This window comes from Coloeus monedula, assembly GCF_965178545.1.
Source record: "Coloeus monedula genome assembly, chromosome: 1".
Classification (NCBI taxonomy): Eukaryota; Metazoa; Chordata; class Aves; order Passeriformes; family Corvidae; genus Coloeus; species Coloeus monedula.
In genome coordinates this window covers 81698600-81724394 of record NC_138781.1, presented here as the reverse complement: position 1 = coordinate 81724394, position 25795 = coordinate 81698600, and the positions used below count along the sequence as shown (strand labels likewise).

The 25795-nt window shown below is 35.5% G+C and overlaps 1 protein-coding gene across 1 annotated transcript in view; it reads right to left on the bottom strand.

Annotated features, from left to right (window-relative positions):
- Window positions 1-25795, bottom strand: part of CDH18 (cadherin 18) — a gene marked incomplete at both ends in the record, with an annotated part of 166875 nt that overhangs the window by 11162 nt on the left and 129918 nt on the right. Inside the window, 3 exons of the mRNA XM_082295385.1 lie at window positions 2325-2442; window positions 8361-8482; window positions 20738-20874. Coding sequence (XP_082151511.1) covers window positions 2325-2442; window positions 8361-8482; window positions 20738-20874 — 377 coding nt within the window. The remainder of the gene's footprint in view (window positions 1-2324; window positions 2443-8360; window positions 8483-20737; window positions 20875-25795) is intronic.

Here is a 25795-nt window from a genome sequence, read left to right as displayed (position 1 = left end):
AAACACAATGCACAATAGGCTTTTACCTTAAAAGACACCTTTTTCAGTTCTTTCATCTACTTCCCCCCATAAAATTCAATCTAGGATAATCCAAACACTGATTTCAGCTGTTGATTGCTAAGTCACTGCTCATTGATCTTGGGGAAGTCACAAGAAAGCAGAAAGTGCTTCTATCCAAAGCTGAATATTTCTATCCAAAGCATGACATTGCTGTATCAAAAGCTTGTTAGAAGTTTGTGCCCTCTTATAAATCTGTGTAGTTAAATAACTTACGTAGTAATGAACACACAATACAGATCCAGCTTTAAATATGTTCAAAACCATAAAAAAATCTACTTTGTCACAAACTACAATTTTAGTAGAGCTGTTCAAAAACGCTTCTCGATGTAAGCATTTTGTGTTGAAACAAACATGCCTGTGTTTGGTCACTGGTTACCCTGTGCTACATGGGACAGCGAGAGTTATTGGTAAGACAGTCCCTAGTACCACGGAGTTCTGCCTATGTCATGGTGAGGAAAGAAGCCGCTCCCAGAATGCTTTGTTCTGTTATGGTAATCTACCCCAGTTCTGTTTCCCTGGTTGGCCCATGGCCCCTCCACCTCCTTGTTACCTTATATGTTCCATGCCTTAGAAGGTTCTCCCTTCCCTGTTCTCCCCATTGGCCTTTGACCCTCACACTCCCCCAAAGTTTCCCTATTGGTCCCTGATGCTCCCTCCACTCCTGTACTAAAACCTAGACCCTGCACTGCTCTCAGTCTTTTGCCTCTAAAACCCTTCACAGTGTAGAAGCAATAAACAGCTCCTTTGGACATCTCTGCAAAGACCCTTCCTGCCTCTTTGCTGCTGATCATATTACTGAAGCTATCCGTGCGTTTGTGCACACAGGCGTGTGTGAGTCTATGTAGCTGATGCTGCTGAGTGGCTTCTCTTTGGAGACGCCTTTCAGAGATCACTACACCTTGTGCTCCAGCACAGAAGCTACAGAGCCAGAGAGATCGCGATACATGTGGTCTTTCGCATGAGATCACAGTCCAATACTAAATGAGTTTGTTGGAAGCGTAGACTAAAATACAAAAATGCATAGTGGTACACCTCCTTCATTTCAGAAACAACAGCCTGGCCTTTGCTATAAAGGTCTATCACAATCTGAGTGGGATGATATATTAATCTGGGAAAGTGCTGGAGTCTCACTTAGGGAATATTTTTAATATATGAATTAGCTGTTCAATTTTTATGGTTATTTATTAATATTGATATATATTTATTGATCTCTTTCGGAAATAGAATATGAAATCCATTAATGTAGTCCAAGCAAATAGCATGATTTTTTTTCTGCTGTAAGTATAGTTAAACATTGGAACAGATTCTTTAGGAAGATTATACAGTCTCCTTCCCTGATCGATTTTACAAACAGATAAAAAAGTCTGTAAAGAATTGTTTCAATATCACTTCATGTACCAAATATAACAGTGATGGAGTTAATACATTACAGAGGACTACTCAGAATGCATTCCACAGCAGTACTACAAATATATAACTGTAAAATAAAGCAAATCCCACATGCTTCTACACGGGCATACAAAGAAAACCCCACAACATGTGCATACGCAAAACCTCAAGAGGAAAATTTAGACAAACATTTAATGTTTACTCTTATTTTCATCAGGTTGCAAAATGGAGACCACAAGGTAATACTTGACCAAGAGCAAGGCTGATTTAGGTTTGGGTTTTGGAAAGGTTAGACAGTTCTTTCACTCAAGAAATGTTCAGAAACACTTGGTTGGGAGACTCTGAGAGATGTTTTCCTTCTGGGCCTATCTATTATGAATTTCTGATTGTAATGTTCAGGCACACTTTCTTAGGGATGGCATGAAGCAAAAGACTATCATCCAGGAACCACAGAAGGACCTGCTCTTGGTGTCACGTCTGTAAAAGTAAGCATGAATTCCAACTTTTATGTCCTTTAGTTTTTTTTCTCCTTTAAGCAATAATTGGCAATAACCTTGACAGTACCCAGTCAGTGCTACTCTCCTAAAAGTAAGTGAAATTTACATATTTTTCACTAATCCACTTTTCAAAAACATTCCTGAATGTATGAATTATAAATGCTAAAATAAAATGGAATATAAATCCAAAATGAAGTATCTGATTATTCATAGTTTACAATATACTGTGTACACATGTCCTTGCTATCCAACAGCTCAGCAACGACATATTATAGTTTTCCCTTTCTATCAGGAAATGCATGGAAATTGTTCTGTTCAATTGAGACATCCCAGACAAAACAGAAGCCCATTTCTTTGAGATTTATGTATTTGATTTACCTTCATTGTTCCTTAGAGAAAAGTTGGGATTCAAAGAAAGCCCTTCATCAAGAGAAAAATGGAATCTTGCACCATTTGCAGAGTTATCTTTGTCAGTAGCAGTGATAGTCTGAATTACCTGAAATAAAAATTAACAGTGACTGTGTTGAAATTTGAACTTGACCCATATAGTACCTGACCTCAGTAGGATGCTCAAGTTTACCTTATTTTAATTTTCTACTTGACTGCTGCTGAATTCAACAGATGAAATCACTGGGTCATTAACTCTATTTCTCTAGTAGGAAATATTTTAGGAACAACACTTCAGAGCCAGGTAAAAGCGTCTAAAGTATCTATACTTTCTGATATTTTGATACAGTCGGGACCCGGTATAGAGATTATCACCATCTGCATTGCATCCTGCTGAGTTCCTGAATTAGTGTTTTAGCTAAATGTCTGTTTTTATGGAGGCAATAGACAAGCTGAACCAGGATGGTCTATGTAAAGTGTCATCTGCTTGCTGTCCTGATAATTAGATGTACTTCAATATTGGTAAGGAAAAATAATTAACTAAAATAGCAGGTATATATTACCATATTTCTGCTTAAAATTCCTGTGAAGAATCAGTTTTAGACTGCCAGAGAACAGAACAGGAAGAACAGCAGCCACTCCTGGCTTTAATTTAGTTTGCCCAAAAAGGAACAGAACTGGATGTAGCAACCATGTATGAGAGAGGTATTTTTGAAAGGTAGGACCTTTGCCTTCGAAAGCCCTGGTGGTTTTTTAAATTTACTTTCAACTAAAATTGATCTAGGCTGTTGGAATGTGGGACCAAACAGTATTTCCAGCTCTGCTTTCATTTTCATGCTGAGTCTTGAAACTCAAGTGCTAAAGTGGAATCCAATAAAAGTTGTTCTTGTGATATAGGCAGTGAAGCCCACACAGACTGTTGCGCAGACCTGATAGATATCCTGAGGGAAGCATAAAAGGGGGAGGAAAAATGCTCTTTTCATAAGAATTTTTTCTGTTCAGTGTTCAGCTATACTCTGTCTGGACTCAACCTGAAACATAAACAGTGCAGACTCCGGTGGTTTGGTCTGTTTTAAAACTGAAAGACACCACACAATTCTCTACCTCCATTCACCTAAGAGAAGAAAAACAAATATATTTTTAAACCATGTTCTGCTTTGGGCTGGAATTGAGTCAATTTTCTTCACAGTAGCTGGTATGGGGCTGTGGTTTTGATTTGTGCTGGAAAAGTTGTTGGTAACACAGAAATGTTTCTGTCATTGCTGAGCAGGGCTTGAACAGCGTCAAGGTCTTTTCTGTTTCGTGTACCGCCCCGCCAGCGAGGGGGTGTGGGTGCAGGGAAAGCTGTGAGGGAACACAGCCAGGACAGCTGATCTCAACTGACCAAAAGGATTTTCCATACTGTATGATGTCATGCACACTTATGAAGCTGGGGGAAGAAGAATGGAGGAGGGGATGTTTGGAGTGATGGTGTTTGTCTTCCAAAGTCAACGTTGCTACATGTGATGTTGCCCTGCTCTCCTGGAGATGGCTGAACACCTGCCTGCCTGTGAGAAGCGGTGATTTCCATGCTTTTCTTTGCTTGCATGTGCAGCTTTGGCAATACTATTAGACTGTCATTATCTCAACCCACAAGTTCTCTCACTTTTACTTTCCTGATTCTCTTCCCCATCCCACTGGTGGGGGAGTGAGCGAGTGGCTGCGTGGGGATGAGTTGCCAACTGGGGTTAAGCCATGACGTCTCAATAGGGTATAATGCTTATTCCACGTACTATACACAATAAAGTATATTGCACTGACTATACACATCTGAGACAATTATCAATACTTACGATGGTTGCCAAGAATATTTTACAAGTTTGCCTTAATACTTTTTTGCTGAAGTGGAGCAGAGTAAGATCAATCTGAAACAATCTGAAATATCTATAATCATGCATATGACTTTTACCAAAGTCATGGCAATATTGGTTGAAAATTTTGGCAAAAGCTAATTTCTCACCACTGAATTTTGAAAAGGTGGCACAACTGTTAGTGAAACAACCATGTAAAACCAGAAATATAAGATTTTCTTAGCCATATAAGTTTAATTCATAGTGTTGAAATGGTATGTGACACAACAAGACAAAGAAAAGGGTGATAGAATATGTTCAAAAGAATCAATTTCTGTTATTATTCAAAAACTAAAAATACTGTTAAATACCATACACATCTGTAAAAACTTCAGATAAGAAAAAGATGTTATTTTGTTAAATATTTATTTGTAAATCCTCAGTGGTGGTTCTCAGTGAAATATAAGTCAATTTGCCGTGCAGCTTCAGCTTTTATTTGACAGCCTTGTGGATAAATTTTCATCCTGTTGCCCTGTGCTACATAAAACATTCAGTGACATTTTACAGAATGCTGCTTCAAGAGCATGCCATTTTGCAACAAAAATACCTTTGATCAAGGCCTCAGTGACATGACTATATAAAAATTATTTGGTTTTAAGACTAACTTTATAACTCAAAATATACTGTCTATATTCCCTGATTTCACACACAGAAATTCAAGTATTCCCTGAACTCATGAATGTATGTAAAAAGTATAGCACCACATGGTACAGAAGTTACGTTTTTTCACATAGAAAATAAAGATTGTATGTTTACTGGGACAGGTCAAAGCATTTTCAGAGATCTGTTTTTAAACAGAAAGTTCACGCACTTTCAGAAAAGATTTCTAAGACATTCATTCAGTGGTGAGAAACAAGAGTATGTGTCACCTTGACACCCAAATGTACTATTAACCCTTTTCTAATTAATTGACCAAGTACTTAATAGCCTATTAGTAGACATTAAAATGTACCTTGCAAAGCCTGATTAAAATAAAAATGTAGACACATAACCTCAGCTTCAGTAAAGCCCAGTTGACAACACTGATAGGATGAAACTGAAGGGTCATGCTATTCTTTTAAAGGTGAGACATGACGAGAAAAGAGAATTTCAAGAACTGAGGAGAACTAATTGAAGAGGACAGAGAGCAGGTGCTAAATTCTACTCAGAATCTTTTTAGAACTGAATCAATAAACAAGCAAATAGACACATGACAAACACATAGTAGAGGCATTCCTTGCCAGCTAACATTGATTTCTTTTGTGGAAGATGGCAAAATGTCATTTTCCTACATTGGGTAAAATTGGCAGTCATTTACAAAATCAGTATATGTCGAGTAGTCAGTATCCTCCAAGTCTGAATGTCATCTAAGATCAAATCACAGCTACTTTATCTACTTTAATATATAATATCAACCAGGCTTCACTTGGAATCTATTGTACATACTTAGTCTATCTTCTCAACTATATGATTACTAAGTGACTAAAGCTGTCACTTCAGCATGGAAATTATCGTCCCCTCACAAGCATTTTCTTTTTGACATGCCTTGGGGTTGGTCATTTAAGCTTAAGGCTTAAGCATTAAGCACTTAAAGCTTTTTTTTTTTTTTTTTTTTAATGCAAAAGGTAGAGCAGTGGAGGGAGAAAGAAGCAGGAGATAAGGCTCTGCAATTAGATGATACTGTGATTTCACTCCATAGAAGGATCTTCTGATAACAAACAAGCAATAACAAAAAGACTTCCAATGGCAATCTACTGGTTAGTTTATCTCACACATAATAATTTCAAAATAGATGTGCTGAGGAAAGAAATAATTAATGTTAAGGACAGTACAACCAGGAAGCCCAATTCAAGCAGATGTCCCCAGCAGTACAGAATTTGTTCTGTAGAGATAAATATTATGAAACATTCTCACAGGATGATGGATAACTCAAAGTTATACTATCTTTTCAGTGATTCAGAACCACCTAGTTAGGAACACTTTTTAGCATATAGAACACTTGTGGTTTTCCGCAATGTTTATTTGCCCCTCCCTAATATTTGTTGAACACCATCTTACTTTTTTCTTTCCTTAGACTAGATGGTAACATCTGAGAAAAAGACACGTACTTTCTTGCTTTGTTTTGGATTTTGTTTAGTGTTACATTTTTTCTAAAACCTTGTTGTGAAATGCAAATAAAAAAATCTCATTATAAATATGTACAGGAGTCCTGTTAGTTGAAAAATAGAGTATCAAGCTGATCCAGCCTTTGGCGTTAAACCTCTGCTTGTAGAGTCCCTCATGGTAGCACTTATCTTGGGCGTTAAATTGCAGCATTGCCATGGTCAGGAGTCATTCAGACTTGCAACAGTAGCTCAGGGGAAAATACAAGGCTGACCCAAATAGTGAGCCAATGCTATTGTATCCCTTAAAGATCTCACCTATAAATTATCATTTGTAAGACTACAACTGGAGAATTAAAACTTTGCTGTGAAACATTAGCTACACACAAGGAACATTTCTGAGATATTTTATGCAAAGAACATTTCTGAGATAGCTTCACTGCATGTTTTACTTTATTATTGGCTATATAAAATGAACATTTATTGCTAAATTATGTAATTTAAAAATATAAGAAAAAGTTTAAAGTAATTTCAATTAATGCTTAAAAGAGGTTTTTTTTTACATTAGTTTTAAAAAATTCTAATTCTTCTATATCTGCCTTTATTTGAGGTTTTCAGAACATTATTTTTACTTTAATAAGCATTTAATAAGAGATATCAAGTTTCACTGCATACCTGCATCTTGATCTTGATTCTATCTCAAGGAGAATAGAGAGGAATTGGAGAAAGTTTAAAGGAATAAAAGATGAATGATCAAAAGTCTAGAAGGGCTTTATCATGGATTGCCCCAGTTAAGTAGGACTGACTCATTCTGTATAAGATACAGCTAAGGGACAATATGCTAGAGTTTTATGCATGTCACAGCGATAATAAATAGGGATCAGCTGCACTCCGTCTTTATCTCCCAAGAGAATTGGTAAATATAAATTGAAGACAGTATGGAAAGATTAAAAAAAAAAAAAAGTTAGGTCTTCTTGAAGGATGCAATTGAACTGCAAAATGCCTTGGTGCATGAGGTAGCAGATATCAAAAATTTATGTTTTTTATAGGAAAAGTTAGACAGGTTCATATGAGATGGTTTTTAAAGGATTATTGAAAATACACAAACCACATTTGGATCAGGAAATGACCTGCAAACAGTCTGATACCAGGGAAGTATTTGTGGTAATTGTCATACACACTTGCCGTGTTCTTATACTGTCCTTTAGGTGCCAGCTTTTGGCTACTGTTAGAGTGAAGACAACTTTGATCAGGCTACAGACAGACGAAGTATGGCATTTTTATAGTCTCAGCTCTAAAACATAAATATGTTACTATGCATTTGTGTACACTGCTTTCAAGGATTTGATGAAAATAATGTTATTACTAGTAATATATTCCTCAGGAAAGATATGAGCTCATAATTGAAACATACAACTTGTGCAATAATGAAAAACAAGCATAGTGTGGGTAAAAACTCAATCTATGCAGAAAAGCAAAAGCGCTTGTTAAAATTGTCAAACCCTGGACTGCAATGAAGTGCATCAATCAGAGGAGCAGCAGCTGGAATATGATTCAGCTATTCAGTCTCAGTTCTGGCCCTTCCCATGCTCATAGTTGTGAAAAACCCATTCAAGATCTTTTATGTAATGACCCTGCATAGACAGGGCAACCAACATGCAAAGAGCGAGGATGTGAGCCATGCTCACCAGCCATTTCAGTGAGCTGCATTAGAAACATTGCTACTATGTGGCACTCACATGAGAGATGTTAAATCTGCTTCATTCACTTTGTTCAGCATAGTGGCTTGTCAAATTCTATCCCTTATCTGGCAGGATTAAAGTTTTACCTGTCTTTACAGAAGATAGTTTGAGTATTTTTTTGCAGCAGCAGCAAGAAAGAGATATTGAACAAATGCCACAATTTTCTTGCTTCTGTCTAATACAATTAAAATTTCAATCAAATGCAAAATGCTAACATGAAATCAGAAAGAATTATGACATGTTCCAAACTTCTGACATATGTATCATTAAAAAAAGTATTTGTTATCACTGGGAGAAATATAGTGTGAGAGTTACCTGACCAGGCTTTGTGTTTTCACAGACGATGATATCATAATCTCTGGCAAGCTCTGGAGGATTGTCATTGACATCCAGGATTCTAACACCAACTGGAACGTGGCTCACTAGCCTAGGATTGTCTGCAAAACACACAGGATGTTATGAAGCCTTTTGAAAACAGGATGTTATGAAGCCTTTTGAAATACGCAATATTGAATGTCATCCTCAATTTAAAAGTGGTTTATTAACACAATAACTAGATGAAAACTGGATGCAGTTACAGAAATTTAGGTAACAACATACTAAAAGATGTTTGTTGTGGTTCATTAACTGTTTTGAAAAAATGGGAATTAAAAAGAGTGGGAAGTATTTTGTGAGTCTCAAGTCGCTTATATCAAATAGAAGTTATTCTGGAAATGAAGTGGGAGGAAGCTGCTAGACTTACATGTTACACTGTATGCTAAGAAATGATTAATTGCTTGGTAATGAATGTTAAAGTGTCATTAGCGTATTGAATTAAATCTAATACAAAAAAATATTAAAGCATTTTTCTTTTTCACAGTTCCTTAAAGGGTTTAGAAAATAAAATGCAACTATAATAATAAAATATGAATGCATAAGTACATATAAACCTTTCCCAAGCTTGAGTTCAGGTTTCTCACAAGTTACTATGGTATTTCACATAGTAATTAGTGCGTGTGGTTTTAGCAGAAGAAAAGAAAGTTTAGCAGAAGTGAGTCTGGCTTTTGCAGGAAGAAAACAATGTTTAAGTAACAATGCCTTAGGCTGTGATCTGTACTTTCATGAGAGCTCACCCTCAGAAAAATTACAGTCTCAAAAATGCAAAAGAAATTGAATCCTTTCAACAAGAATACACTTTCCATGATAAAATGAAAAAAAAAAAACCCAAACCAATTCTTTTCAATCCATAACACCCTTGTTCTTACTTCTTAGTAAGGTAATTTTATTTTGTTGAGAGAATTATGTATTTAAACTTTTTATAATTAACTAATGTATGGCTTCTGGAGTTCATACCAGTATCAATCAGTTAGATGACAAACTTTATCTTATGTTCACCAACTAAATGAGACTATCAGTAGAAGGCATTAAAGTCAATGTTTCAAATACAATGAAATGGACGAATGGGGTATTACAGATTGACATTTTAAAAGTTCATGTCCCTGTGTGTGTTCATGAGAAGAAAAGAAAAATAAAAAAAAAAAAATGGAGAGAAACATTAGTAGTCCAAACTTCATTCACCATGGTTATTTTGTTTGTAATGAATCTTTACCATGTTTCTGTTAAAAAGGGTCATTTTTAAAATGCCTTATACTCATCACGCCTTTAATGATCTCTGTTCAGAATTCTGGAAAACATTGATTAGACACATACTTGGCTTTAAAGCTACCAGTGATGTACACTCATGGTGAAAGTATATTTGAAAATGTTGGACTTAATTCAGCAAATGGAGAGACCTCTCCTTCTTGGTTTTCACATGGGATACTAGCCAAAGCATCCAGGTCTTAGAAGTTCCCTCAGATTTTTCACATTCTCTTTTTAACTAATATGCATATGTTCAGATGATGATTTTAATTCACTTTTGGAACTTAGTCAACCATCCCCATAAAATGTGAATAGAAAGGAGACAAAAAAGTCAAGAGAAAAGGAAGAATTAACTAAGAGAGGAATGCTATTCCCAACTACCATTAGCATTAGAAGTTAAAAGAACATTCTCAGAAGACATTTATAGACTTGAAAATTCCATTTTCTTGCTGAAATTTTCCCTGACAGTTGTTATTTTCAGCTTTATGCTGAACCTGTGAATATCTTTTAACAGGTGAACTAAGGGACTAAACTGGACTATCTTAGCTGTGTTTAAGCAAGACTGAGGCTTTCTACTGCTATTTCTATTCCACACCTTTAGTGGAAAACTTTGAGGAAAGCTAAAATGCTAGGGATATATGAAGTGAAGGTAAGGAAGAATGACACTTGACTTCCACTAAGAATTTGGGAGAAGGGAACCATTATCTGCCTTTGCTGTTATTTCTGAAGGAAGCAATCTTCTCTCCAGGAGAACACTTGCAGTATGAGTATTAATACAAAAAAAATGTTTCTTCCTTTCCTGGATGTAGGTCAACAGATTGTGTAGAATACCACAAGCAGTAGAGATTTAAAATTTCTTACTGCTCACTTAAATATAGCTTGCAACTCATTTAGGTGACTTCCTCTGTCACCATAATCAGAGAATTAAATTACAAAAATCCTCTAATTACAATTACAGAACATGATATCTATGGCTCAAAGAAACTTCTGTTTTAAGGCTTTGTTGGGGAGGTTCTTGAATATAATTTGTGAGGTGTGTGAACTAGAAAGTGGTATAAATGAAAGCAAGGACACAATGCACATGAGGAGAGAGTACATAAATCATAGCAAGGAGCTGGAAGGCAGAGATCACCGTAAAGAGTTAATTACAAATAAATCCATTTGGGAGGGGATGAAGAATTTGAAGATCTTAATACTATAGAAAACCTGGAAGAGCTTTAGCAAGAAGGCAACAGAAGTCGTGATTATCAGATAATCACAGGATCACTGAAAAATCTTAGTTGAAAGGAGGTCACTGGTCCAGTTTCCAGCTCAAAGCAGGGTCATCTTCAAAGGTATAAGGGGGTATAATATATCTAAGAAGACAGGAGCGAAAAAGCAGGGAGAGCACAGGGCAGAGGATACCACAGATAAAGGACTGCTCTGTAGGCCTGGCATGTTTGGAATAGTTACTGGGGAAGGAAAAATCAAACTTTTTAGTCCAGTGTGTGGCAAAAAGAGTTAAATACTTTTGTTTCAGTACATTGTTGCAGACCTCTTTGCCCCACCTTGAATGTGTCCTCTTGTATGCCTGTGACTACTACCCAGAGCACTCTTACTCGAGCAAGTTAGATTTGCAGTAGTTTTACATAGAGGGTTTATGGAGATTCAGTAAAGTTACCTTTATTTCTTTTGCAGCTGTTTTGCAGTACAAAGAATTTATAAATACCTCACCAGTTTGAAAGTGCTCTTTATGCACACAGTAATATTAGTAACTCTCTGGAAGCAGGTACCTCATGGGATCACTGACATTTGCAGGAAAATTTCCATACTGACAGGCTACTCACTAAAAAATGCTAATAGGTACAGTATTAACACCACTTACCAAAACAGTCTTGAAGAGTGTGCATACAACATAGATTTGCATGCAAGGCGACAGAACAGTTTATAATGGGGGAAGAGAATGTGAAGGAATTGAAGGAAATACAAGGTTTTTTCCTTTTTCTTAAGTTTTGATTTTGAGAACTAACATAAACTCCTATCTTTTTCAAGAATACAATTCATCTGCAATCTCCAAACCAATCTAATAATTGGCACTTTTAATAGTACATTTTTCTTAATTAGACAAATTTCTTGCAGGAGTTTGGCAGATTTCCAGTTTTAAGATAATCAGTGCTGACATACATTTCAGGCCTGCACATTACAAAATATTCTGTGTCCTATTAGCATTATGCCTCAAGAGCAGATTTTTCAAAGTGAATGCTCTGTTTTAAGGGGTAACAGAAGCAGAAACATTGCTCTGATTCACCTATGCTAGGGACTTGCTTTCTTATGCTTGAGACTTTTCCCAGAATAAACAGTTCTTTTTCCAGAATACTAAACATCCGTAAAGTGAATCAATTTCATTACCAGATCCTCTATTGGCAAGTCCACTATAAATTTACAGAAGACCCAATTAACAGCCAATGTGAAGCCTTGAGTCTTCCCTTTGACAAGTTTCTGGGGGAAAACTTTAAAACCCCCATTTAAGAAGAAAGATTTTTTAATGCAGTTACTGATGTCTGAGACTTCCTTTTCACAATAACAAAATTCCCAAAGGCTTTATGAAAATAAATTCCTCTTGAATGACTCTCAAAATTGAAGTCCTGACATCAACAATCTTTTGTGGGTTTGTTTATTTGCTTTTTCTTGTTTTGTTTTCTTGTTTTTTTCAACTTTTTTTTTTAAGTTAGACTGGTACCTAACTGTAGACTCTTTCATAACTGTTTTACTGTATAAGCCCATTTTGACATCTTTTCAAGACCTTAGAATGCAAACCAATATTTAGGAAATTCAACTAGCTCTCTACACCATTATTTTTAAAGAGAAGTACAAAGCACTCATCACACTTCTCTAATAAAGATTAGTTTTAACATATTAGAAGAATAAACATAGCTCTAGGAAGAATAAAATTTATCACTGAAACAAAGCTAAAGTGACAAAAGAATGCCCAATATGCAAATGAGAGTGGCACTATTCATAAAATACTGGGTTTAATTCAGGATGGTGTATATGTGATAAACTAAATTTTCTGGCAAGGAGAAAATTATGCAGAATCTAGGAATAAGTGTAATGTTCCAGTCTGTTTTTTTGTAAGGAAGTGGGTATCTCTAAATAATGTTATCTGAATTTGGATAGCAAATGTTTTATTTTTTTCTTGTAGCAAAATTTAACTTTTCACTGATGAACACAAAGCTGAAGGTGATGCTCAGTTCTCTTGGATCACAGTAGCAGTGATAGCAGCTATAGAAGCAATAGTAATAATCATAGCACTGCACTAGACCAAAAACACTTAGAGCTTTCAAGCTGGAAACTCCCTCTTGCCTTAATGCAAGCAAAATTCTCACAGACAATGTTGGTGCTGACTGCCTGATTAGAACAGGGCACCAGAAAATATACCAGTTCTGTGGCTGGAAATGTCCTTTTTGAAATTTCTGTCACAAAGCTTCCCACGGGGAAATAAATGCCATATGATTCCAAGTTCTATCCTTTCTCTGGGGCCCCACCTTGGGAGCTAAGAAGAGCTGTACCCTACCCCATTTTCAGATGATAATGTAGGAGTACCTTCATCATAGCTTTTCCCAAAGAAACAGGAGAAGAAAATCCAGCATGCCTAGAAGCCAATGACTAAACCAATATAAATAGGGAATAAGCATTGAAATTGGAATTAGAAGCATCATTTCTTGAATAGGATGGAGACCTTACTGCCTTTCAACAACTGTTGGATTTTTTAAATACCTTTTTTGTAGGCTTTCCTTATTGCATTGATAAGTGCATTTAAAAGAACAGTAGATGCTGCTACATATGATTTTTGAACACTTGCAGGAACTGTTATTCCACCACATCTCTGGGCAGCTTGTTCCAGTGCCTGACCACTCTGTCAATGAAGAAAATTTTCCTAATATCAAGATAAAATATCCCCTGGTAAAACTTTAAACTGTTTCCTCTTGTCCTCTCACTTGGTACTTGGTAGAAGAGGCCAACCCCCACCTTGCTGCAACCTCCTCTCAGGTGGTGGTAGAGAGCAATAACGTCTTCCCTGAGCCTCCTTTTTTCCAGGCTAAATGGTTGGATTCAATGATCCTAGAAATCTTTTCCAACCTTAATGATTCTATGATGCTATAAATTCGTATTTTTGTGATGCATTAGTAGGCAGCTTGCCAAGGCTTAAAGTAAACTGTGTATCATTGGTGAGTTTGGACAGGGTACCAGTACTGTGTCCAGCTCTCACCAGTAAAAAGATACCAGATATCCAGGTCGTCACTACACCATGACCAATAGAGTCTCAAAATTCAGACCCTGTAGTTTTTATTTTTACAATCTACTTTAATCTGTTTTAGATTTAGGGAAAAAAATTGTCAGAATCTGTTTCTTGGAAAAATAAAGTAAACGTTACCAATACCAAAACTCTTTCTGAAACTGAGCTAGCAGGCAGAATGCAAGTGAGGTCAAAGATGAAGAATGAACATGATTTTTTCCTCGGTGAAGGCAGGGTTTATGATAACAATTTTATTTCTGTTACTGTAATGCACCTATAGAGATAATAATAGATATAGCAAAACAATACAAAAGAAAATATTTCCTTCTAATGATATTTAAAAAAAAAAGAGTGAATTTCATTGTTTAAGTCTATTCTCTATTGATACATAAATCATTACGTTTGAAGAAAAAACTGAGACTGAAAATCACTATGAGGACATTTTGTATTTATTGTAAGAAAAAATTCACTTCAAAGAAAAACTGAGACATGAATCTAGCAACAAACTCACTGGTATTAAACAATCTTCCTGCTGTCCACCAGATACAAAGTGCTAGGAGATTATAAAACTGCAACAGCATTTTGTTCTGATTTAGATTACTTTCTTAAGGATATTGTAAAGGAAACATTTTTTAAAAAATAATTATTTGATACAAACTATTAGAGTTATTCTTGGTTATGTGGAAAAATTTAAAATAAGAAAATAAATTGTCACAACATCTTGTTCTTTTGTTTTAATGTTCTCTGCCAGGATACTATTCTTCTAAAGACTTATTTCTTTCAGGCAATGCATATATTTCTTTCATGTGTTTCAAAATAAATGGAAATGAATTGTTTATTTTTGTCTTTTCATTTCACTTTTTATAAAATAAATCAGCATGCCTCTTAATAGCATTAGCAGAAATACTATGTATACTTTATATCTCCCCTCTAGCTTCAGTTATCCTTCTCCATATGACAGCCTCATGTAGCGCTATCAGGAGTAATATATTTTAATATTCTACCAAAATCTTAATAATATCTTTTCTGCAACCATAAAATGTGAAAAAGAACTGTCAAATTCTTCTCAAAACTTGCTGTTTAATGACAGTAATATGAGTAGTAATATCCCTGTGATTCCAAAGAATAGATATAACCACACCTCACTATAACAATACACTTTATCTCTTTATTTGATGTAATTATAGGACTTTCTTTTTTCAACTTCTCAAGGGGTTATATATTTCACTGCTGGAAATTATTATTTGTCTCTGTGAATCCTGTTTTCCTCTGAATTATGTAACTGTATCTTCCTGTTATTGTTTTTACCAAGACTTATTAAAAAACTACTTATGTTATAATTAGAAAAGGCACTTTAATGTTTTGTATTGTAATTCTTGTAAAATAAATGTTCCAAACTTTTATTCTTTTGAGCTATCCTGCTTTTTTGCATATTTTAATTCTGAACAGGGTTTGTTGTCACTCTATTAAAATATGTCTGAAAGTTATTTCTTTGAGTAGTTTTTTGCAATGACAGGATTTTCACGGTGTCCTTTCCATAGCACATAGGGTATTGCATATTTTCTCAATGAAGTACTGCTCTAACCCAACATTTCAGTATTTTTTCCCCTGAAGTTCATATAAGGAATATGCATAGCAAATAAAATACAGAAGACATATAAACAAAGACTAATATATTTGCTTGGTTGGGGTTTTTTTTCCAATATCTGATTTTGTCTAATACCTTGGAGATTTCTGTTTTTTTTTTTCTGTAAAGTCAACTGCATAATGATGTCTCTTCAGTATTTTGATTTCTAATCTGTTACAGTATCAAATCTCTGTATATACAGTATCCTTCATGTGGTGGTTTTTTGCTGTCTCTTTATAGGTTTTCATTAAGTCTGGGGGATCTGACAGAACCTGGCAGGAACATCATTATTTCAAGTCTCCTGTTCTATACAGCCTTGCTACAGCTTTACAAATTAGGAACTCTGTATTGACCCTTCAAACACAAGTTTTTGCACCCATCATATTGAAGTTTTCCTTTAAGCAAATAGTGGAAAATTGCCTGATTTTTCCATTTTCAAACAATTGCAGAGCATTTTGGAGACACTCAGAAGCACCACAACTCCATTGCCAAACTGTTGAGGATCTATCTAGTTAACCCAGCAATCCATTCTACACACTGATATGATAACCAGCTGGGTAAGAGAAATATGCAGAAATTTCGCAGTAGAAAGTACCTTTAAAATCTTTGAAATACAAGTGCTTATCTTGCTTTCAAAATGTCACATTTCTAATTAGAAGTACAGTTATTATCCACCTAAATGTTGAATATTTTATGAACTCCAGTAATCTTTTGGTGTTAACATCCTCTGAAAAACATATCTAGAAGCTGGTTTGCTCTGTTTTTCTTCTCCACACTCAAAACACAGTTCCCGGTATCAAAAAATCACAGAATCGTTGATTTTGAAGGTGACTCCTTAGATCTGCAAGTCCAGCTTCTCTGCTCAAAGCTGGATCTACTAGGGTGCATTAGTCTGGGCCATGTCCAGTTGAGTTCTGAATAGCTACAAGAAAGAGAATCCACAACCTCTCAATGTGACCTGTCCCAATTTTTGATCAATCCCACAGTAAAACCATTTTTCTTATTTGGTTTAAATGGAATTTTCTGTATTTCAATTTGTACACATTGCCTCCTGGATAGTACTCAGATGAGTCTTCCCTCATGTTGGTCATCTTCAGTCACCTTTTACACTCCCCCTAACAGTTATTTAAACACACTGATAAGCTCCTTATAAGCCTTCACATCTCCAGGCTGAACAATCCCAGCCTTTTCAGCCTATCCTCATATGAGAGATACTTCAGTCCCTAAAGATTTCATGCCCCTGCATTGGACTTAGTCCAGTATTTTGTACTGGGGAGCCCAGATCTGGCAGCATTCCTCGTGTGGCCTCACCAGGGCTGTATAGAGGGGAAGGATCACCTCTCTCAGCCTGCTGACCACATGCTTTTCCACACAGTGCAGAATGGCATTGGCCTCCTTTGCCACAAGGGTACATCACTGGCTCATGTTCAGCTTTCATCCACCAGGAGTTCCACATCCTTCTTTCAAAAGCTGCCCACCTCTCAGTTGGTCCTCCATGTGAACTGGTGCATAGGATTATTCCTCTCCAAGTGCTAGACTTTGCATTTCCTGTTATTAAATCTCTCTTCACAAGATTTCCTGTTCACCCACTTCTTCAGCCTGTTGAGATCCTTCTGGCTGTCAACATGACAGTCTGATGTGTCAGCCATTACTCCAGTTTTGTGTCATTTGCAAACTGGCTGAGAGTGCACCCTGTTCCACCAACCAGGCCATTAATGAAGAGATTAAAAAGCATTGTATCCTGTATCAACCACGGGGAGTACTTCCTACTGACTGGACTCCAGCTGCACTTTGGGCTGCTGGTTACAGCCCTTTGAACCTGCCTTTTCAGACAATTTTCATTCCACTTCACCCTTCATTTATCTAGACTGTTCTTCTGTGTGTCTTGCTCTTACATTAATCTCTCTCAATCTTCCTTAATTCTTATCATCTAGACAGGTAATTTTGGAATTTTAATCACTTCCTATCATTGAGTGCTATCATTAGAATGAATTCTAATTGACAGATTCTACACTACTCCTTAAAATAGCTCATCCTTAACTTTTTCCACTTCCAAAGGAACAGACTGTATTTTCTGTATTACTATGACTGTATTTCTTTCCTCTAAATCAGTCTTTCATCTGTTATAAAACACTGTGCACTTGCTTTGTATTTTCCTATTCTCATTACTCTTGCCAAAGACTTTTCAAAAACCTTTACTAGACCCAAGCAAATTCTATCTTCTCCCTCTTTCAAACAGACTTTTGTAAATTTTTTCAAAGAATTCTAAGGAGTCAATTAAATGGTAATAATTCTATGTGAAACCGTATTTTACAACATTACTACTACTATTACTACTACTATGCCTTCCCCCTGCCCCAGATTTAGTCTGTAGATTCTTGAACATAAACTACAGTATTATTTTATTATCTTATTCCCTAATACCACAAAGAAATTTTAGGAAGCACCAGTACTGAAACAATCAAAGTAGATGCTTCTGGACACAAAAATTCCACTCCTCCTCATTGTATGATGCTGTTTAAGAGCAATGAATGTTAAAGAAAGAAAAGGATTGATCATCCATGCTTATAGTAATGGTGTGCTTTAAGAAGTAACAGCATAAACAGGAAAAGCCCACTGATTATTACATCAGCATTATTCTCACAGAGCAAAGTGGTAGGACTTCCTCTGATTTCAGAGAGGACAGTTGACCAATGCAGAGTGTATATACCACATATTGAGATGAAAAGTGAAAGTAAATGCCTTATGAAAGGTTCAGAAAGAATAAGGCTGGAGCATGAAGATATCATACATTTGGGGGTAGAAATATAATGCTAAGTACCATTTAGGTAAAATAACCCTGATTACAAATATTGGCCAAAAGGATGATAGGTAGAAACTGAATTCTATCACAGGGACATTTAATAACAGGAAATGTAACACAAAGTCAGGAGAGGAAAACACTTCAAGAAACCAACTATAACCAACACTTTATACCTGCAGAGCACCTCTTGTTATTGAAGGAGTACAATCTTTAGGGGCCTTGCAGGTTCTGCTGTGCTCTTGGCTAAGCAAATGGTGTCGGAAGCTTCTATGTTTGTCAGATAAATTTGAAGAATCCCACTCCCACAGCTAAATAACTCTTTGGTCATAGTCCTTGACCTATATTTCAGCTTTTGTCTTAGTTCTGCAATACCTTCTGCTTGAACTTGAAATCAAAAGTCATAAAAGACTGTAGGTATGGGATAGATAGCACTTAAAGTAAGAGCTTTGGCCATACACAGCATATGCTCCTTGCTTCACCATAAATTCAATTGTTAAGTTCACAATGGATTTGGAAGAGAGCAACAGTGTTGTAATGGTTGAGGAACTAGACACAAGGAAAGGCTGTCTGTCATTTAGACTGCCTGTCAGTCTGCCTGTCATCTTCACTACTCTCTCTTCCTTTTTTCATAACTGAATTGTTTTTCCAACAGAAACTATAGATTTACTTATTTTTCCAACCCCTAGCTTTAACTATAACAAAGACAGTGCAAGGGACAAAAAAATCAGATCTATGTTTCCCTGTAACAAATTGCACCTGAAACAGAAAATTCTAAGCAGTGTCAAAAAAAAAAAAAAAAAGGAAAAAAGGGTATAATTTTTATTATTCATTCCATTCTGTTTTAGTTATAAACATAATCCTCCTTCTTCATGCTCTTCTCACCATGATAAATGTACCAGAACTCTTTTGATTATGTGAAACAAATAATGTGTAGAATGCTATGCTTAAGTTTTATGCTATTGAGATTTCTTTCTGGAAAATAACTACATTTCAATGGATTCCAAAAAAGGACTGATAACTTCTCCTTTTTTCAGTGTCCCAATGTAGCTTTTAAGTCTTTTTTTGAATTAACACTATGCACCCGCTTACGATTAGGCTTTAATTATATTTTATTTCATGATGCATTGAAATAGCACATTCTATACGTGAAAACACTGTCAAGTACACAGGAGTGATAGTGTTTACTTTTTCAAAGAGCTAATCATAAAATTATAGATCCTATTATTTACTACAGAAAAGTACTTAGCTCAAAATGTCAATTTAGTTGTGAATGTAGGTACAATAATAAGAAACAATTTGTTATACGTATGAAATATGTTCATGCTGTTTATTTAGTAGTGTGTGTTAGTGATGTAGTGGCAGAACAGATTAAATTTTAACCTAGAGATGAAACAGATGAAAGCAGACCAGGCTCAATGTCAGTGGCACCTGTTAGCAGTAAAACCTGTGTTTTGTCATAAAAAAAGAAACCAAAAAAAAAAGGAAAACGAATATACGTAAAAGTATTTCACAGTTTTAATCAAAATCACTGCCACTGAAAGATGGTATCATGAATAGCGCTTAGGAGGACTGGATCTATTGATCCAAGATGGGATTTTTTCTTTCGTCATTTGCTTTGTTGAGTTTTTTAAATTTAAAACTTTGACTGTGGAAAAATAAAGACCCTGTGATAAAAAGGGTAACTGAAAAGTTCTTTATGCTGTCCTTGCCTCAAGTAGAAATATTTGTCTCAGACTACTCAGCCAGATGTTTTTTGATCATTGCAGGGCTTATCTGAGGCAATGGAAATTCATCAAAATTAGAGGGCTTTCAAATGCACAGGTAAGTATTTATTGTACCTTTATTTGTCAATTTGCCTATTAAAAGGCCAGAGACATAATCAGAAACTGCAAGGAATCTATTGATTATAAATTAACATGGCCATAAATTTAGTATCTAATTCATTAAAATAGTAAAATTGATAGTAGATACAAGAAAGAAAGATGAATTTCTTAGACTGTTCTATATAGTCTTAACTTCTAAGACATATGAACTATGAAACTCAAATGGGACAAGCTGTTGATTTTAGGACACTGAATGCTTAGAAATGTTGCTGGGTAAATAGGCAGCCTTCTGCCCCATGCAGAGAAATGTGGCAAATTTACACAGGTGGAATCACATAAGCATGTGGCATTTTGTTTAATTGTTCTGTGGAGTTAAGAGTATTCACACAGTCGTGGGAAACTCTCCTTTATCCAGACTAGCTAAAAACCCACTAGTGTTTAAAAGAACATAGCATATTAAGGTAGTCTTTCTTAAAATCTGAAAGTGATTATTTTCCTTTCTAATTTTTATTTTTCACACTATGTGCCAAATAAATTGTTTACCTATCTCAGAAGCAGCCACTGTGATGTTGTACCAAGGTGTCTCCTCTCTGTCAAAGATCTTGGCAGTCTTAATGGTCCCAGTACTAGCATCAATGGTGAAATACCTATCTTCTTCTGTGTTATGATCAATGAAATATCTATGAAGAAATATAACAATAAATATATATTCATTGTAGTATATAACAGAAAGCTATATAAGAATATTACTTTCAAGCTTTTAAAATCACAGACATTTTTAAAAACAACCTAAAAAAATCTACAATTTGAAGAAACCCAAAGTAACACCGTATTTAATTTCTTTCATAATGTTTTATTTCTTTTCAAACATAACAATATTTCCACTATGAGTCACAAAGGTATAAATTGCTAACAGGTTGTATTTTGCACAGCAGTATAAAATCCTGTCAAAAGTTAGATACACATGTATTTTGACTAAAAATCATGAAATGGAAAAGCAGAAAAGAAAGCAGATACTAAGATACTATTTTTCTGCTTATTTGCCTGTCACTGCAAACCAGTGTGCTCAGCCTCAGTTCCTGTTCAGTATACCTCTCTGACATGAAGCCGATGACATGATGACACATAAGCCATTTGGAACATAACCATTACAGAATATCAGAAATGTCTGGTTCCCAGAGCAGCCATTGACACTGCCCTAGAAGCAGAACTAAGCATCCCTGCTTTCCTTCCTTGGCTTCTGGGAGCTTTGCCCAGCAGGGAAAGTAAAAGCCTTGAAGTGGGTAATGGAAGCAGAGGGAAAGAACACAAAAGAAGAGATTGACAAGATATTTTTTCTCAAAGCTGGAATAATTTACAATGGCTTTTAACAAAAGAAGCACTTACAGAACCCTTTCAAGTCTTCTTAACTAACTCAAGAAAAACAAAAAAAGGAAAAGTATTATTTGATGTACCATAACTATTTTCATGATAATTTTTCATCCCTGATTTCATTGTGTGAAATTCCATATATTTAATATATGGAAGGTATATAAATGTCAAAATGAGTTATTTGTCCCATCCAGTTGCTCTTATTTTTACATCACTATAAATGTAATTCCCAGCTAATAAAAAGAGTGGCACACATAAAAGCTACCATGCTCAAAATAATTAAAGATGAGTTTTATTTCTCCCACAATGTACTTATTTATACTAGTTGTGGAAAGGAAAAGAAAACAAGCAAATAGACATTTAATTGAATGATATATTAATGTCATAGATGATATGAAAAAGCAAAAGAAAGAAAGCACTTAGAGGGGAAGGCAGCAATCTGAGTGAGTTACCTTAACGGGTCAAAGGATTGGACACTCAGTGGAAAAGCCAGATAGGATTTGGTGACTTAGGTTCGATCTTCCTTACTGGAGAGAACCTGAACCCACCACTCCCACCTGCAAGAAGTATTTACATCTGCCTTACAATATGCTATCTTGCCTTGTGGAACTCCAGATTTTCTTACCATGCTTCAAGTATTTTCAGCAACTAAAGGACCATAGTTCAGTCACTGGAAAGCAAAGCAGACAAAGGTAGTCTAGAACATCTTTCTTTTTGCCTGTTCTCCATCTTTCTTTTCAACATCATGAAGAGTGAAAACCCTGCCATATGACTGTGGGAGTTGGAGAGACAGTAGGCCTCAGTTCCCACACATTTTACGTTTCTCTGGAATAAGAATTTTCCTTGTTGTTTCACATCTAAGTCACAACCTATTGTGTGGTTCATTAATTACCAACAGCTGAGAATACCTCATTCCAAAATCCAGCGGATGTACCCAATAATGACACTTTGGATGTAAAAGGTGGCAGCTCAGGTTTCTTCAAACAAGTGGACTGACAAGATCTTGATTATGTAGGGGATGGGGCAATTTTTTAAGAGTTTAAGTCAGGAAATTTTTTTTCAGAGGACATAATTCAGTGTATCTGTAACTGAATAAAAAAACCAAAAGAATAAGTGATGTTGACAGAAAAAGAACAAAAAAAGTTAGTTAATTTATAATTGCTGGATCACAGCAATCATTGCAGACACACTTCTGAAAGTTGGTGTGGTTCTCCATGCTCGGTACACTCAGGAGAAGAATTAAAAGAAAACTCCTGATGAACATTCATCAGTCACTGATCATGATATGCTGGATGGTGCAGACATCCAAACAAATTAATTTTGCTTTGAGGAATATTGGAATCCTCTGTCTAGACATCACAAAAAAGAACAAATATGGACCACACAATTATCCCTTGGCATTATTCTATGTGGCCAAGCTATAATCACTTCTTTAAGACTGTGCCAGTCTCAGTGGAGAACTTGTATCTGCTGTGTCCACAGATAGCATTACCTTTTAGTATTTACAAAAGCTTGGAGACAGAGTAGTATCAACCTCTAAAAATCCAAAAAGTTGCCATATTTGCTACAGAGTCATGTTGACATCTGAACTTTGTCCAGAAGATGCATGCTTCAGGTGGTGAAATGCCCCCATGCCTTATACCTCATGCTTGGCAGTGTAGGAAAACTGAGCTAAGAAAAATAGTTGGAATGTTTTGATTATACTATTATTAACACAGAAATAATGAACGTTTGGTTGTGTTGGGCAAGATACATACACAGATACACAAATATCTTTTACATGATAAACCAGAAGGTTAAGAGAGGAAGCATGGAAAGCATAATTGTCCTTCAGTTTTCTTGGAGACATTGTACTGGTAGAGCTTACAATCAGTTATGCTATGACAAAATTTAATTAATTCTGTCCTATTATAGCTTTGTTTTTCTTGACTGTAAGAATATCGTGATGACAACAAGAATTATTTGCTGAAAAAAAGAAATCAAATAGTTTTTCCTGACCTGTTCTTATGGAATATGTACTGCAAATCCAGACCAATTTATAATACAAGAGTCTTGCCCCTGCAAACACTAAATACTCTGGAACCTGTTTGCTTATTATCAACATCAAGCACAGTGACTATTCTGTGAGTCACTACTGCACTGACCACACAACCACAAAAATAGGGCAATTTATTATTTGTAGACAGTAGCTTAAAAATAGACAGAATTTCATGTTGGGCTTCAATAAGAAATAAAGAGCTGCTTCTGTGTGTGTGTGACTTATAACAAAACATTACTTCTTCCTCTGAGTAAAGTACAAAAAAAAAAAATCTGTCCCAAGAATGAAGCTTGCGTAGAAAAACTGATGTTTGATTTTCTGATTAATCGTGATCAGCTAATGATTCATTTTTATAAACATATTGTAAAAAATGGTCTATTTTTTTTTTTTTAAATATGAATACCTTTTCCTAAATCAGTTATTTAAAAGTGTTCCACAGAAGATCAAAACTCTGTTTGAGGAATTTAGGGTTGGATTAATAACTTCAACTGTATTTTCTGCATAATTAATAGAAAAAATGATCCTTTGGTAACTTATTTTACTAACACTTTTACTTCCAATGTTACTGGAATAATGAAATTTTTTTCTAATTTATCCGCAGTAGCCCTTCCCTTTCATGTGCTAACTTTTGCATACAGTTACAGATATTTTGAAATATTCACAGACTGACAATTATTTTCTTCATCAATGAATAAATAAGAGAGCAGTACTTTCTTAAGCTTTCCCATTATGAAAACATTCAGTTCTCCTCCATTACTCCAGATTCTTCCTTAAAATTGTTTTGTGCATCATATCTAAAGCAGCCATTTGCACTGCTCTGTTTCCCAACCTTCATGAATGTGTCGGTAAAACAAGTTACAGAAGATATTCCCACATAGTAGAAAACCTAGGAATGCTAGTTCTTCTAGTGCTTTAAAAATACTTTGTACAAGAGCTCTCTTGGTAGAGCAACTAATTTTTGTCATGTTAGAGGACATTTAGAACAAGTTTCACTGTATTTACAAAATGCTGAACAATTGAGACCTTTATAAATTCTAGTCACTCATTTATCTACATGTTGAGACTACAGACCAGATATATCTGTAAATAGAGAACATTCTAGAGGCAATGGTACTTTACTTAAACTTCCAAATTTACTTCACCTTATTAAAAAAAATTACTTTCCTTTGGATGATAGTGGCAGCAGACACAGTCATTCCCTTCCACTCCTACCCTTCACTCCACATCTACTGGTCTGCTTTTTGATGCTTTTTCTAGATTACAAAAAGATATAGTACAAGTTTTGAATTTCAAAGAGTAATTTCAAAAGAGATTTTTCTCCTTAACTCGGTTGACGGTTTCTGCTCACTTAGAATGCATTAATTCAAAAATTAATTTACAATATCCACTTGAGATATTTATTTATAGACATTTAGTCATGACAATGCCATGTGAGTTAGCATACTTATAAGCACTACACATTAAATCAGCATATCTAAGTTGCATGGCACATGTTAATAAAGAGACTTAATAACAAGACATGCCTAGATAAACAGCTCTCCATAAACTGTTTACATTCAAACCAGCAACAGAAACCAATCTGAGAGAAACTTCATTAAAAAGGATCATGAATATAGAAAACTTATTAGTCATACTATCTGAAGTTAATCTAAAGGAAATTAAGTACCAAAACTGAATCCTGCTAGTGCTGGGAAATGCAACATGTGCCACCTTTTTATAAGGCAGTGTCAGTGAATGGAGGGGCATTTCCAGCTTCATCCATATCCTCATCCCTTCTTCTGACCAAAGCAAGCCACTGGCTCCTCTGACTTTGTTCCTCACTTCCTGCCTTTTAGCAAAGCAGTGGGTCAGAGGTGACAGATATTCCCCCCATTTTTACTGAAAACTAAAAGCATTTGCATCAATTAGGAAATAAAGAGAAATATATATGAATGATGGTCCTTGGGCAGAAGGTCACTATAGAATATATAAATCTGCTTTCAGTATTAAACCTGTCAGACTCTAATAATGCAAAGACTGCTTAAAATTGAGAAAATTTTAAAAGGTGCTAAAATAGCTTAGGAATATTAATGATCTCCAAGCCTTTTAGGAGGGCTTCTGAACCTAAAAGGCATAAGCATTTTCAGAATCTCTCTACGTAAATTATTCAGTCTTAACATCAGTTTATCACGGGATAGACAAATGGCATAGGC